This window comes from Ambystoma mexicanum, chromosome 4q (assembly GCF_040938575.1).
Source record: "Ambystoma mexicanum isolate Mex_15411 chromosome 4q, UKY_AmexF1_1, whole genome shotgun sequence".
Taxonomy (NCBI): domain Eukaryota; kingdom Metazoa; phylum Chordata; class Amphibia; order Caudata; family Ambystomatidae; genus Ambystoma; species Ambystoma mexicanum.
The window spans coordinates 306,914,579-306,928,840 of NC_090928.1; the positions used below are offsets into that span (position 1 = coordinate 306,914,579).

At 47.1% G+C, this 14,262-nt stretch overlaps 1 protein-coding gene across 3 annotated transcripts in view; it reads left to right on the forward strand.

The window, feature by feature from the left end:
* SYTL3 (synaptotagmin like 3) overlaps positions 1 to 14,262 on the forward strand; it is a 778,488-nt gene that overhangs the window by 322,351 nt on the left and 441,875 nt on the right. For all 3 annotated transcript variants that reach the window (XM_069607884.1, XM_069607886.1, XM_069607885.1), the window contains exon 5: positions 7,418 to 7,469. In XM_069607884.1, coding sequence (XP_069463985.1) covers positions 7,418 to 7,469 — 52 coding nt within the window. The remainder of the gene's footprint in view (positions 1 to 7,417; positions 7,470 to 14,262) is intronic.

A 14,262-nucleotide genomic window follows, 5' to 3' on the forward strand; every position in this document is an offset into this window, starting at 1 on the left:
AGAAAGCAGAGTGTGCAGGAGTTTTTATTTGGAGTTAGAGTTGTGAGCCCCAAGGACATAGGGTGCAGTAGTTATACCTTTGTGTAGGAGTTGTTGGCCACAAACGCAGTTTTGTGCAGAGTTCGAGACATAAGATGTGACTTTATACCACTGAGTGTTCAAACAATAGATTGGTAGGAGTTGGTGGTGTTTTTTTCTTAAACATTTTTTGTCATTCATTGGGTCATAGTGGCACTAGGAATAGTAATGACAAGATTTCGAGGTGCTGGATGCACGGATCCAGGTGAGATTTTATGAAAGGTTGAGGTTTTTATCCATGTGAAATTGTGAATAGTCTAGTGTCATGCAGATTATTAGTTGAATAGTGAAGGGAGCCTGTATGCTCAGTTGGATCTTCAGACCCAGATGCTAGGTCACTGGGCTGCTGATGTTGCTCAATCTATCAGCAGCATTTGATATTCTCGGTCACAAGAGGCTCTTGAAAACCTTATCTAGCATAGGAGGCTGCTTCAGGGAGGGTGTTGATTGGATGAGCTCCTTTCTCAACAATAGAAAATCTAACATTTGCTGGGGTGATGCCAGTGGCGTAACAGAAAAATTTGGGGGCCCCCCTGCGAGCCCTGCTGAAAGCCCCCCACCCAACTCAGCAACAAATCACGGGTTGTGCTATACTCTGGGCTGGCCTAGATTATCACGCTTGCACAATACGCATGAACGTGCTGCTGAAGGGGTATGCCACACACTGTACGAGGAGAAATATATAAATATGTGTTATAATGCAATATACAGCACACTTTCTGAGAAGAATTGGCTAAAACACCAATCCAATACTTGCAAGTCACCAACAGTGCACAGGAACATTAATGCTTTGCTATTAAAAATGCCATGCCACAATGAAAACATGTCCCACTAACTGCACAATGTAGCCCAGTGTAAACACGTAATAAGATTACAGTAAAGCATGCCAGGCCACATTTAGACATACCTAGACTGGTTGCACAAAAGTGCCAGTCGAAGCAATAACACTAATCAAGAAGAGAGCACACATTGAAGCCCGGGTCTCTGTGGCCTCTAACAACATGGCCAAACTCTTTACAATCTGCACAGAACTGGTCAATCCTGTTTCAGATTGCACCTCTCCTGTTCCCTCCCAGGTCCTCTCTACCTCTCCTCCTCCTTTCTCCTCTTTCTCTCTGACAACACCTGACAAGGTTTCTAGACAAGTCTGATCCATGAAAGTGTCATCCAAACAGGTGCTACCCTGCTCCTTCAGACCCATCAAGGACCATATTGACACCCTCGCTCCAGCCTTGGCCGATTTCTGAAATCACTCTTTCACCACTGGAACGCTCCCCCCTCCCCTTAAGCACTCCCTTGTGCACCCACTCTTCAAGAAGCCGTCTGTCGATCCTACCTGTCTGGCAAACTATCGTCCATTCTCCATCATCCCCTTCCTGGGCAAACTCTTGGGAAAAAGCTGGCCATCTCCCAGCTTACTCTCCACATTGAATCTGTTGGTTGTCTCCATGACCATCACTCTGGCTTCAGAGCTGCCAGAGGCATGGAAACAGCTCTGCTGAACACCCGTGAAGATTTCCTCTCTAACCTTGATTCCATCATTCCTTCTGTCCTAATCCTCCTTGATCTTTCCTCTACTTTCGACACAGTCAACCACGCCATCCTGATCAATTGACTACGTGAGAACCTGGGCATCATGGATTAGGCCCTGGAGTTCCTGACCTCCTTCCTCTTGGACTGCCCCTCCCAGGTCCAACTTGGTCCCGGTCTCTCCGCCACCTCTCTCTCTACCTGTGGCATTCCCCAGGGCTCTATCCTCTCACCATGGTTTTTCAACCTCTGCTTGGCCCCTTTGGACCACCTGATCTCTACCATCTCCTCTAACTTTCAGTGTTATACGGATGGCAGTCAGCTTTCCTTCAGGCTCCTCTCATCTTCGCTCATTCCTGACTTTCTATCTGTGATTCAGGATTGGTGCACCTCCAACGATCTCTGCCTTAATGCCATTAAGATGGAGATCCTTCTCATTGGGACCCCTGCCCCTACTTTCTCTCTCTGACTCTGGCCGCCTACATTGGGCCCTCTTCCTTTGCCTTCATGCGAGGCAAAAAACCTTTTGTTTCATCTTCGACTCCACTGGCCCATTCTCTCCTCGCATCTCGGACATCGCCAAGAAGTCCCACTACCTACCAGCTGCTCCTCCTCCAATTGACTCTTCCCTTTCTCACTTTACCCAGAAGCTCACTGTCTCCAGAGCTCTGATTCTCTCTAGGCTGGACTACTGCAACAGCCTCTTTCTCAAGCTGCCTTCCTTTACTCTCTGGCCTCTGCAACTAACCCAGAACAGGACTGCAAGACTTATCCTTGGCCACAAGCCCAGGGATCATATCTTTCCAGCCCTGAAATCTCTCCACTGGCTCCCAATGGTTGCAGAAAATCAAGTTCAAGACCCTTTGCATCATCCACAAGGCTTCCTGGGTCGGGCCCACACTACATCCAACACTCTAATTAAAATACCTTCTTTCTCGAGCCCTTCCCCCAGCTACCTCCAACTCTCTAAGGGCTAGCGCTTGTCCAGGCAGAGAATGGGGGTAGATCTCTCTCCTCTGCAGAGGCCTCCCTCTGGAAAGTGCTTCCTGCCTCTCTCAAACTTTAGTGGACCACCTGATGTTCCAGAAGCAGCTCAATACTTTCCCCTTCTCCTTTGCTTTTACTCTCTCACTCCCCTGCTGACCTACCTGACCTACCTGTCTGCTGTACCGACTGGTTGCTTGGCTACCCTCAGACTCTCACTGAGTCCAGGCTCTTTCTTGATCAGTCACCCTTGAACTGCCTCCGGTTTACCATGCACTTAGGGGCTGTAACTGTAACCCTACAGTCCCTTTTTCACCTTGCACTAACCAGAGTCGCACTGCCCTGGCTGCACTTACTCAGAGCATTACTGTTCCGTTTTCCCCTCCCTTCTAACTTTCACTTCCCCCTCCCTTTCTTCTTGCATTTCTCATTCTCGCACTTGCATGATTTGAATGACACATGGCCTAGTAAGATCATTTGTCTTGTCCTCCCTCTATCTTCCCTCCCTTGCTTGTTGTGCCTAGAAACACTCATGTACAGTTGTGTTATAAGAGACTTATATCATATCATTTTATCACAGATGCCCAAAAAAATATACAATGCTGCAGTAAGAAACAGCTAGGCTGGCAGCACCTAAATGCCAGCCTAGCCAGGTAATTACACTTAGCAGGTCTGCTTTATCAGAAATGCGCAGTTTAAAAAATGTCATACTAAAATGAGGAATGACCAGACTGGCTGCACCAAAATGCCTCTCTAGCCACTAATACCACATATCATGCCTGCTTAGCCTGGACATGGACAACCATTATGATTTATCACACAATCCCGCCACCCCCACACATACCCTCTCCCTCCCATGCCCTACCCTAACCTCCAAAAACAGCTCCTTGGCCCAGAATTACCTTCACGTCCCTCCTCCTTGTCCCAGAATTTACGTTTGAGGCGCCTTGCCTCACAGGTAAGTACTGGGATGAGGAAGAGTGGGATTAGGAGTAATGGAGATAGAGGTAGCTAAGTCAGGCATTACCTCCATGTACCTCTACCTCATCCCAGTATTTGTGTATGAAGCATAGTGCCTCATACACAAGTACTGCCTCATACACAAGTACAGGGACAAGGAAGAATAGGGCTAGGAGTAATGAAGATTCCCAATAAGTAATTAAGGCATTAAACACAAGTAGGGGCTTAACAATATTGAGTTGACTGGGCTGCAGCACCCACCCTGAGAAATATTGGGCTATGTTGACTCAACCTGGCTGACCTTCAAAGCAGTTGCTGGACAGAACAGGACACAGATGTTGAACGGCACCTGGGTTTCACTGTTAACAAGGGCCCAGCAATTACTAACGTAAAGCATTTCACTGTAAGTACCTTCATTCAAATGCCAAATTTTTTAGGCAATTTAAATTGTGATGTGGGTTTAGTACTTTCATGCCAGGGAAGTGATTGGAAGGGTAGAAAGGGAACATGAGACCGTTCATTCTAACAGCAGTTCATAAGTGGGTGCTTTCACACTTAAAGGAGAGAGTTAACTGCTTGTAACATTGAAGCTGCATTAGAATAGTCTCATTAAAATGCATAAAGAAGTTAGATGCCCCCACACAAATAAGGTTGCCCATCCCCCACCGCCGGTGAAGTTAGCGCCTCTCCCAACATTTGAAGGATCAACCCCCCGAAATCTAGGTTTTGTTGCACCCCTGAACACAAGCACACACACCATTCACCATATACATGCATGCACACCCATCCATCCATACATTTAAGTGTGCACTCTTTCACCATACAGTCACACCCACGCAGCCATCCATACATTTAAGTGTGCACCCTTTCACCATACAGGCACACACACCCAGGCACCCACCCATCCATTTAAGTGTGCACCCTTTCGCCATACACTCACACAGGCAGCCACCCATACATTTAAGTGTGCACCCTTTCACCATACATTCACACACACACACACCCAGTCACACATACATTTGTATGCACATGCACCCTTTCACCATACACTAACACAGGCAGCCAACTACACATTTAAGTGTACACCCTTTCACAATACACTCACACATGCACACGTCGTGGGTTTGAGGGGAGCACTATTACTTCAAAAAGAAATTGTTTCTTTTTAAATCACTCCGTCTTCATAAAAAAATTGTTTCCGTTAAGGACCAAACCATAACGGAAATCATTTCTTTATGAAGGCAAAGAGACTTCAAAAATAAACTATTTCTTTTTTGAAGTCATAGGGCTTCCCCCACCCCATGACATGGAGGCCTCCAGCCTGGGGTCTTCCATGTTGTGGGGTGGGGGATCCCTGGACGTCCCTCTGCCTTCATAAAGACATTATTTCTGTTTCAGAAATAATGTCTTTATGAAGGCAGAGTGATTTAAAAAAGAAATGTAAAAATAAAAAATTGAAAACATATTTTTTTTCATTTTTTTGTTCAAGTGGAGCCCCCTCACCGGACATATGCTAGCGGGGCCCCCCGCACCGCGGGGCTGCGGGGGCTGCTATTATGCCAGTAGGTGATGCTACTTCTGACCCAGCACAAATCACTTGTGGAGTCACACAGGTTGCGTGCCTTTCACCAGCCCTCATCACCTCTCTGTGACTTACTCGAGGAAATGGGAGCACAATTTACAAATTACGCTGCCCATGCCCAGCTGCTGATCGAACTGTGCAGTGGTTATACCAACAACTCTAATAAGATCTCAAGCATCAATAGGGCCATCAAATGATGGATGTCAGCAAATTGGATGTGTCTGAACAGTATGAGAATTGAATTGAGCTCTGGATTTTTGGGTCAACACGGGCGAGGGCCAAAGTAGACCCTACATTCTCGAGTTTTACTACTGAGGACAATTGTATCGAAGTGCTGTATTAGTTTAAAACCCTTGGTGTCCCCTTTGAGTCCTCCATTGGTGCTGAGACACTGGTCGATAGCACAATAAAAAGGTCACATTATCATTTGAGACTTCTGAAGTTAGCCAAACCTTATGTATCTGCAAACAATTGCGAAAACCTGGTAACGGCAACGATCATGCCCAGTCTGGATTATTGTAATGCGCTCCTGAGTGGTGCTAGCAAAAATTGCATTCGGAAAATAAGTTCAGATGTTGCAGAACCATTCAATTCTTATTGTCAAGAATGTACCGAGAAGAGAGCACATTTATGCTTTCCGGAAAGAGCTTCACTGGCTGCCGGTGTCATTCAGAATCAGTTTTAAGGTAAGCACTCACACCCATAAATGCCTCTATGGGTCGGTCCCTTCTTTCCTCTTGTGAGAGTCTCACACAACATGCCCTGAGTAGGTGTACACGTCCTAGTAACACCTTGCACTTTACATGCCCCAGAACAAAATGTGTAAGGGGAAGTGGCCGCTCTTTTCCTGTTCACGCGGCAATTGCCTGGACCAATTGCCGCCTGACTTACATAAAGAAAGGAACTTGATTACATTTCGGAATGGCTAAAGACCACCTTGTGGCCCTCCCGATACCATGTCTTGTTGCGATATGTCCTTGGTGTTAATGTGCGCCCCGATGCCTGCTGGCTTTGGCTCGTAATACACAAATAAATACATAAAATAATAAATGCATGTATCAGATGATTAGAGGTGGCACTCCAAGGCAGAAGGAGTCATGTTTCTTGGTGTGTCCATTTTCCGGTCGAGTTTAGTTTAATGATTCGAAGGTACTTGACTGAGGGTGAGTCTTCCTGTCTGTTTCTTCAGAAAGGGAGGTGTGTAGTGACTTGGGCTTCTACCTGAAGATGCACGAGGGTATGAGCTGTGAGGTATGGTATGAAATGTGGAGGCTGAGGGACCTCTGGGTTCCATGAGTGTCAGTTAGGGACTGCAGGATGGGAGTCCTGACTAGGAAGATGTATTTACCTGACTCTCCTTCCCTGTCTTTCTAAACTGGGTCTGCAACAATAGAGTTACATCTATGTTCTTAATACCTTGATCCAGTCTGGTTCTTGATTGGTTAATGACTTACCTGGGGCCCAGCCACCTCACTCTTCTCATATAGGGGTGTATTATTTCTAGTAATCAATGAGTCAAGTATCCCCCTGTCGATGTGCGTTGGATCCGTGGCTAATAACCAGCCTATATAAGTGTATTTTCAGGGATTGTGCTGTGTTGTCAGAAAGTCTAGTTTGAAATCAATTAAGATGACATGGGTGTCTTTAAAATTCATAACATTTAAGAACATTTGCACAAAGTTTTGTGGGAAAGTATCATTAAAACACTGCAGCAAGGAAAACAAGCACTGTCTCCTTATAGAAATTCACAAACCTCATTTTAAGCTTGATTTGGCCACGTGGGCCACCATTAAACAAACAACGAAATGCTCTTTAGAACTGAACAACTTGTTCTGCTGAATGAAGCGGCAGAGCTGACACTGGGGGGCGCCCTCGACAAAACTTTGCCACTCGTCGTTGAACTGAGCAAAAACGAATGTGGCTGGTATTGCACGTCAGCTCTTCAGCGACTGCGTGGACGCTGACATACAATGCTATCTTTGTAAAGTCTGTGTTTAACCAACAAAAAGCGCATACAATCCAAAAGCAACATTCCCACTGGGACCTGCACGTCATCAATTAACTTTCCATTTTTTACAGATACTGTTGTCTGCTCAAAACTGCATTCCTAATGTAAAGTAAACACGCAGGCTGTTTAAAACTGTGGCGCCTTGCTTTGAGCCAAATGACTTCATTTGCACGTGCCGATAGAGGCGCTGCCAGTATTATGCGTGCTCCTGATCGCTGTGTGTCCGCCAGAAATGTGTGTTCTTAACGACCTCTGCGTTCTCTCTCACCGCACAGGTAAACAAGACACAGTTGGTGCAACGCTCTTGAAGTCTTATCAGAAACTGAGGTGAGACTCGCAAAAGGGCAAGGTGCCCTGGCATTTGGGAACACACGAACCTACCAGACAATGTTAAATAGCTAGTTGCTTGGCAGTTGTACAGTTCTTTTGTTTGTTAAAAAATACACTCCCAGCTACCTCTGCACATTTTTATTTTATTGTGTTTTTAGTGCTTAGAGTATATATCAATGTGATGTAAAAATCGTTAAAAATGAAACCACGCATAATGGGATAAAGTACCCGCTACCATATGTTATCAAGATATTGCAAGTCACTGAGGGATTCCAGAACAAGGCCAAAGGGCGAGCTCCTTTTTAAGATCACCGAACTCTGAGGTGACTTGCAATATCCTTTTATGTAGGTAGGGATATTATTAAGCAATAAGCCCCCGAGCTGCGGTAATGCCCTGGGGCCCATAGTTATATGCCACGGGGCATGACTCGGTAATGTCCCAGCAGGGAGGGGCTTATTGCAATTAGTACCCCGGCCCTCAAGACCGGGGTACTAACAGAAAAAAAAGTCAAAGAAAATGGCCGCTGGGGAAAGGAAAATGTAGTTCGTTTTCCCTTTCCATGGGGGCCTTTGGGAGTGGACGTGCTGGGAACAGAAGTGTTCCTAGCGGGTTTGCTCCCGAAAAAGGAGAAATAAGAATGTAAGTGGGGTTGGAAGGGCGGGAAGGGGATTGTTTGCAGGGGATGGGGGAGGAAAAAACAAAAACACTTACCTGAATCCCTGCATGCCCCCCGCCGGGAACAATCGTAAGGAATCCCGGCCGAGGGATTCCCGGTCAGGTGAAACCCCGGCGAGGGCCAATCAGAATGTTTGTTAAAATTCTGGTTGACCCTCGCCGGGCACTAATATTCTTTACAATACATGGCCACGCACTGTCATCCCCTTGAGTGCCTTGCCTCTTGCTCATTGTAATATAGGAAATCGTCCAGTTCCTGATGCACATATACAATTTAGAATCAGCAGGGAATACAAAAGAACAAGTGCATTGGCAGCTTCTAATGTGTTGTAGAAAAATAGTTTAAGCAGTTTAATAAAATCTTAAAAGTTTTATGGTTGTGCTTTAAAATAAGTAATAGCATGCATAACTTTCTCTATCGTGTTAAACTCCAGCAGTGCACGAAATAGACATACTACCATAAACAGTTCCTTGTCAAATAGTGGGTGTAAAGTGTAGCAGAAAGCAATTTTACAAGAAAGGAATCTGAAAAGCTTTTCACGGCTTTAATTAACTGCTGCAGTGACAGCTGGAATTCTGAGCTTTGCTGGCTTAAAGGCATGGTCTAGTAAAAATGTTTATCTAAAAAATAGATAGGCAACATAAAAAAAAATACTAGAATTCTCTTTTTTAAAACTTCCTATGTAAAATTTTGAGCTATTCAAGCTCAAAATTCGCAAAAGCAAGCACATGGGCGCATCCATTTTGTGAAATGGATGCCCTCCTGTGCTGGCTTTTGCTTTTGCGGCACTAATGAAGGAAAAGCCAGCCAGCTGTAGTAAACAAAAGCTACCACTGGGTGGCTTTCCCTTCATTAGTGCTGTACGCGGAGGATGGGGACCGGAGACCAGAGCAGGAAAGCTGCAGCTGATTCTCATTAAGTGATAATTATTTTTTTTTAAAAATAAGCACTAGCTGCGGTTTTTTTTCTAAGTTTTCCGGGCTGGAGGAGCCCGGAAAACTTAGAAATAAAACCGCAGCTTTAAAAACATTGTATGTATGTTTGCGGTCGCTTTTGAAGCGACCGCAAACATAAATACAACGTTATTGTGTTGGAAAACGCTGCGGTTTTTCTTTCCAAGTTTCTCCGGCTCCTCCAACTCGGAGGAGCCTGAGAAACTCGGAAAGAAAAACCGCAGCATTTTCCAACACAACCGCGTTGTGTTTCTGCCTGCTGTGGCTATCACTTTGGGTCTCCGGTGCTCCCAGGGGAGCACCGGAGACCCAAAGTGAAAGCTGGAGGAGAGCCCCAAATGGGAAATGCTAAATGCTGCGTTGTTTCTGCCTGAATCTGCTTTCCCATTTGGGGCTCTCGGGCTCCCCTTAGGGAGCCCGAGAGCCCCAAATGGGAAAGCAGATTCAGGCACAAACAACGTGTTTGTTTTCCGCAATGCTGCATTGTTTCTGCCTGAATCTGCTTTCCCATTTGGGGCTCTCGGGCTCCTAACGATTGACATGTCTTGGTGGCAGTGTACAACACTGGAAGGAAAGGAAGTTGCCAGCTAATGCTATAATGGTGCTGCTGCTGTAAAATATGTTCCGTTGCTGAGCACCGGGCAACACCGCCCCATATTAAGCACTAGTTCCACCTCCGCTTCAAGTATGGAGTTCCCTGTCTGGCCCTGTGACTCCTCCAGCCAGGTACCGGAGTAGCAGCGGCTTATTTTACAATCACTGTTTGCCCTGCTGAGGAAATACCGCTCGACCTTGCCATCATTCCAAACAAGGTAAGCCAAGATTGGCTTTTGCAGATTTTGACTCATAACCATGCCAAACAGATGTCTGCACCATTGAATTTCCCCTTTACTATTGCCAAAATGGATAAAGAGTGCCGTCTTAAAATGGCCGCCATGCTCGTACCATCCGAGAGCACTGCATCAACCCTGGAGGCCTGCCTGCCTCCTGCGCATCCTGATTGGATGTGCCCTGCATTTTCACATGCAGGCCCTGGGAGCGGGCAGGTGACGCCAACCCCCATCAAAGGCCCACTTCAAAGGCCAAGTGTGGAGTGCCCTGTCTGACCACGTGGCTCCTCCAGCCAGGTACAGGAGTACCTGCTGGCTTATTTTACAAACACTGTTTGCCCTGCTGAGGAAATGGCGCTCGACCTTGCCATAATCCCAAACAAGGTAAGCCAAGATTGGCTTTTGCAGATTTTGACTCATCACTATGCCAAACCGATGTCTGCACCATTGAATTGCCCCTTTACTATTGCAAAAATGGATAAAGAGTGCAGTCTTAAAATGGCTACCATCCGCGTACCATCCGAGAGAACTGCATTAACCTTGGAGGCCTGCCCTCCTCCTGCGCATCCTGATTGGATGTTCCCTGCATTTCCATACCCAGGCCAGGAGATCCGGCAGGTGACGCCAGCGCCCATCAAAGGCCCACTTCAAAGGCCAAGTGTGGAGTTTCCTGTTTGGCTGTGTCCGGCCATGGAGAGCCACCTGACAGCCACCCACATAAGGTACTGTGCTCCCCCAACCCTGCTCTCCAAGATTAACATCACAATGGCCCTAACTCTACCGACTCACAGTGAAGTCCGACCCTACCCTATTCCTACCACAGTGTGAGTCATTCGCATCTGCTGCTCTCTGCCACCTGCCCATACCGACTACAATCATAATGCCTAATGCTTGTCCCATCTGATCCACATTGCTGCTTCTCGTGTACACTGTCTCTGCATTCCATTTCGAGCGAATGTCATGATGCCTACCTCCAAGGAGCCAGGTCCGACCCAGCGACCCCAGAGGCAGGCATCATTTCCCCCAGGGGAGTGCCAGCGGGCCCAAGCTGGGGCCCTTTGGTCGCAGTCCTGGCGCCTTAGGCGCCAGGCTCATGTTGGACCTCTGTCCTGGCGCCTTAGGCGCCAGGCTCATAAAGCTAGACATGTGTTCAAGTGTTTTAATGTGCACTTACCTGATGCAGACCATGCTGCCACATCCAGGCCCTCTTGAGGCCTGAATGGAACTACTTTACCTGTGGGACTACTTTCCACCCAGGTGTGGTCGGGGAAGGATACGTGCCTGATCGGAGGAAGGATACACTCTTGGGACTTCTTCAAAAGCTATTTAAACCACACCCGATCAGCAACTCACGCTTCGCGTTGTTCTGCTCCTCGCAGCTGGACGCTCACCGTGTCAGCTCCTGCATCTGGACTTCAGCCACGCCTGTCAGCATCCTGGGTCACCTGCAAAGGGAGACAAGAGACCTTACCAGCTAAATCTGCACCACGGAGACATCACCGACGATCCTGAAAGGGAAAACATTATTTTTAAAAGCATTTCGTTACGATCGCTGCAGCGCTGCATTTCACTCACCTTTCCTGGGTTCCTCCATCTTCAGCAGCGATCATCCGGATACACAGCCACTTCCCAGAGCCTAGAGAAAAAGACAAGAATAATAGGTGAGAGAAGGAAGGGAATAAGACTTACCTGTTGGGTCTTTCCCATTTCATTTCGGGTCTTGCCGCTTCCAGGCATTTCCGGACCCCGGCCCCTATGGGGAAAAAAGACAAAGACATTGAATGAGCGTATGCAAAGTCAGTTCCCGAGCGCTCATCCAGAACTAACCTGCCATTTACTGGAACTGGAACTGCACGTTTCACTTCGGGTCGGTGCCATATCTCCGGCATTCCGAACCCCGGCCCCTAAGGGGAAAAAAGACATAAGCATTAGCGCTTGCTGCAAAAGACAATGAACATTATTATTAAGCTTGGACTTTTGAACTTGCAACAGAACTTTTACAGAGCCTTACCTGAATAGTCAAGCTTACCTGAACTCCCATCAATCCTCATTCCAGTGAAGTAACTGGGTTTCAACGCGCCCCTGCATCAGAAGCAGGATGGAGAGCTCATCCTTCCAGACCCTAAGGTGAGACTTCACGGGGAATCGTGGAAGGATATCGTGGAGGGTTGGAAGAGAGTGGGAGGCTTGAGCATAACTCAGTCAGTAGGTAATACTCCCTTTTCACGCACAGGGGAATATTCCTGCGAGCCGGAGAAACCAGAGTAGAGGGCCCTTCCTGTCCATCTTCAGAGTCCTGCGCTTCACCATTGAAGAAGCATCAGCACTCAAAGCCAGACCTGCGCCTCCGTGGGAATCAGGTGAGCGTTACAGAACGCGAAGCCTACCCACAATTTCCCACCCGGGCGCTATGGAGACTTCCGAGACTGACCAGCTGGCCCAGCTTTTGGGGGAATTACGGGCAGAGGTGCACTCAGCCCGCCAGGAGACTAACGCTCTCAAAAGAGAACTGATCTTATCCAAGGAAAGAACAGATGATCTAGCCAAAAGGTTATTACAGGCCCAGGCAGGGCACACTCCTTTACCTAATTCTGGAGACATTTCCACATCAATGGGTTTGGGTAACCCGGTACAAATTAACCTACCTGGACACATGCCTTTGGCCCCGCCTGAACGTTTTGCGGGGGATCCCAAGAAATATGCCGTCTTTATGAACCAATGTCGTTTACACTTTCTATGCAGACCCGGAGCCTTCCCTAACGACCAGACCAAGGTAGCCTTTATACTATCTTACCTCAGTGGCAGTGCTGCCGATTGGTCTATTCCATTGGTAAATCAGGATGATCCCATTCTTCAGAATTTTCAGGGCTTCCAGGCCAGCATGGAAAGATTGTTCGCTCGACACTCTCAAGGACAGGCCCTTGATAACGAACTGCTATCCTTACGACAAGGTAATCAGGATCTTCTGTCCTACATAGCCACCTTTAACAGACTGGTTGTGGAAACTGGATGGCCAGAAAGCAAAAGGATCACATTGTTTCATCGAGGCCTGCGCGGAGAGCTTAAGGATGTTCTAGCTCAGATAGTAAACCCACCCCAGGTCTGCGCAGACTACATAGACTTGGTGGTTCAACTTGATCACAGACTTCAAAATAGAAAAGCAGAACGGTTCAAGTATGAAAACCGAGCACCGATCAAAACCCACGCTAACTCCAAGAGTACCGACGTATCTGAACCTATGCAAATCGGTGGTGTTAAAGGACCATTAACGCAGAAAGAACGAGAGAGAAGGCGGCAAATGCAACTTTGTCTGTATTGCGGGACTTCCGGTCACTTTCTTCGAAATTGTCCAGTTAAACCACTTAAGAAGGTGGTTGGAGCTTCTGATAACGAATTAGTGACACCTGATTCGGGAAACGACCTAGCCCGGCAAGCGTAGGGGTCCGCTTGCCGAGCTTGAAAACTAACTCTTTGACCTCGCATTTTGTCATGCCAATGGTGCTCGTGGACCCAAAACAGCCTCAGCAGTTGCATGCTATAAAAGCATACATCGACAGTGGAGCTATTGGAAATTACATAGACCATGAATTGGCTTCCAGGATTAAGCTTCCTCTCCGCCCGAAAGTAACCCAAGATGTCATTACTACAGTAGATGGAACCGAAATAGCCTCAGGGCCTGTAACGCATTCCACTGTTGAAGTGACACTGGTGGGTCAGGATGGACATCGGGAAGCAATCGTGTTTGATGTGATCAAGGCCCCACAATTTCAAGTAATTCTTGGAATTCCTTGGTTAGAAACACATAATCCCAGAATTGACTGGCGAGCAAAGAAGATAAGTTTTCCTGATTGTGAACCAACTTGTTATCCAAGAAATCCAGCTATGGGTCTAGCCTCAGCAACTTCCACCCCTGTACAGCTACCGTCAGAATACCAAGAATTCCAAGACGTTTTTCAGAAAGAACGGGCTAACACGTTACCTCCCCCTCGGTCTTATGATTGCCAAATCGATCTGGTACCCAATGCTCAACTACCTTGTAGTAGGATTTATGCTCTTACGGAACCTGAGAACCTGCATTTGCGTCAGTATTTAGATCAGTACCTAGCCAATGGTTTTATTCGCCCGTCCAAGTCTCCTGTTTCTTCAGCTCTGTTCTTCGTGCCGAAAAAAGAAGGCGACCTTAGAATGTGTATAGACTATCGCGCCCTAAATCAAATAACGATTAAGAATCGTTATCCTCTGCCCTTGATCCCTGAGCTTATTGACCAGGTGAAAGACGCTTGTGTGTACACCAAGTTAGATCTCCGAGGAGCTTATCACCTGGTGCGCA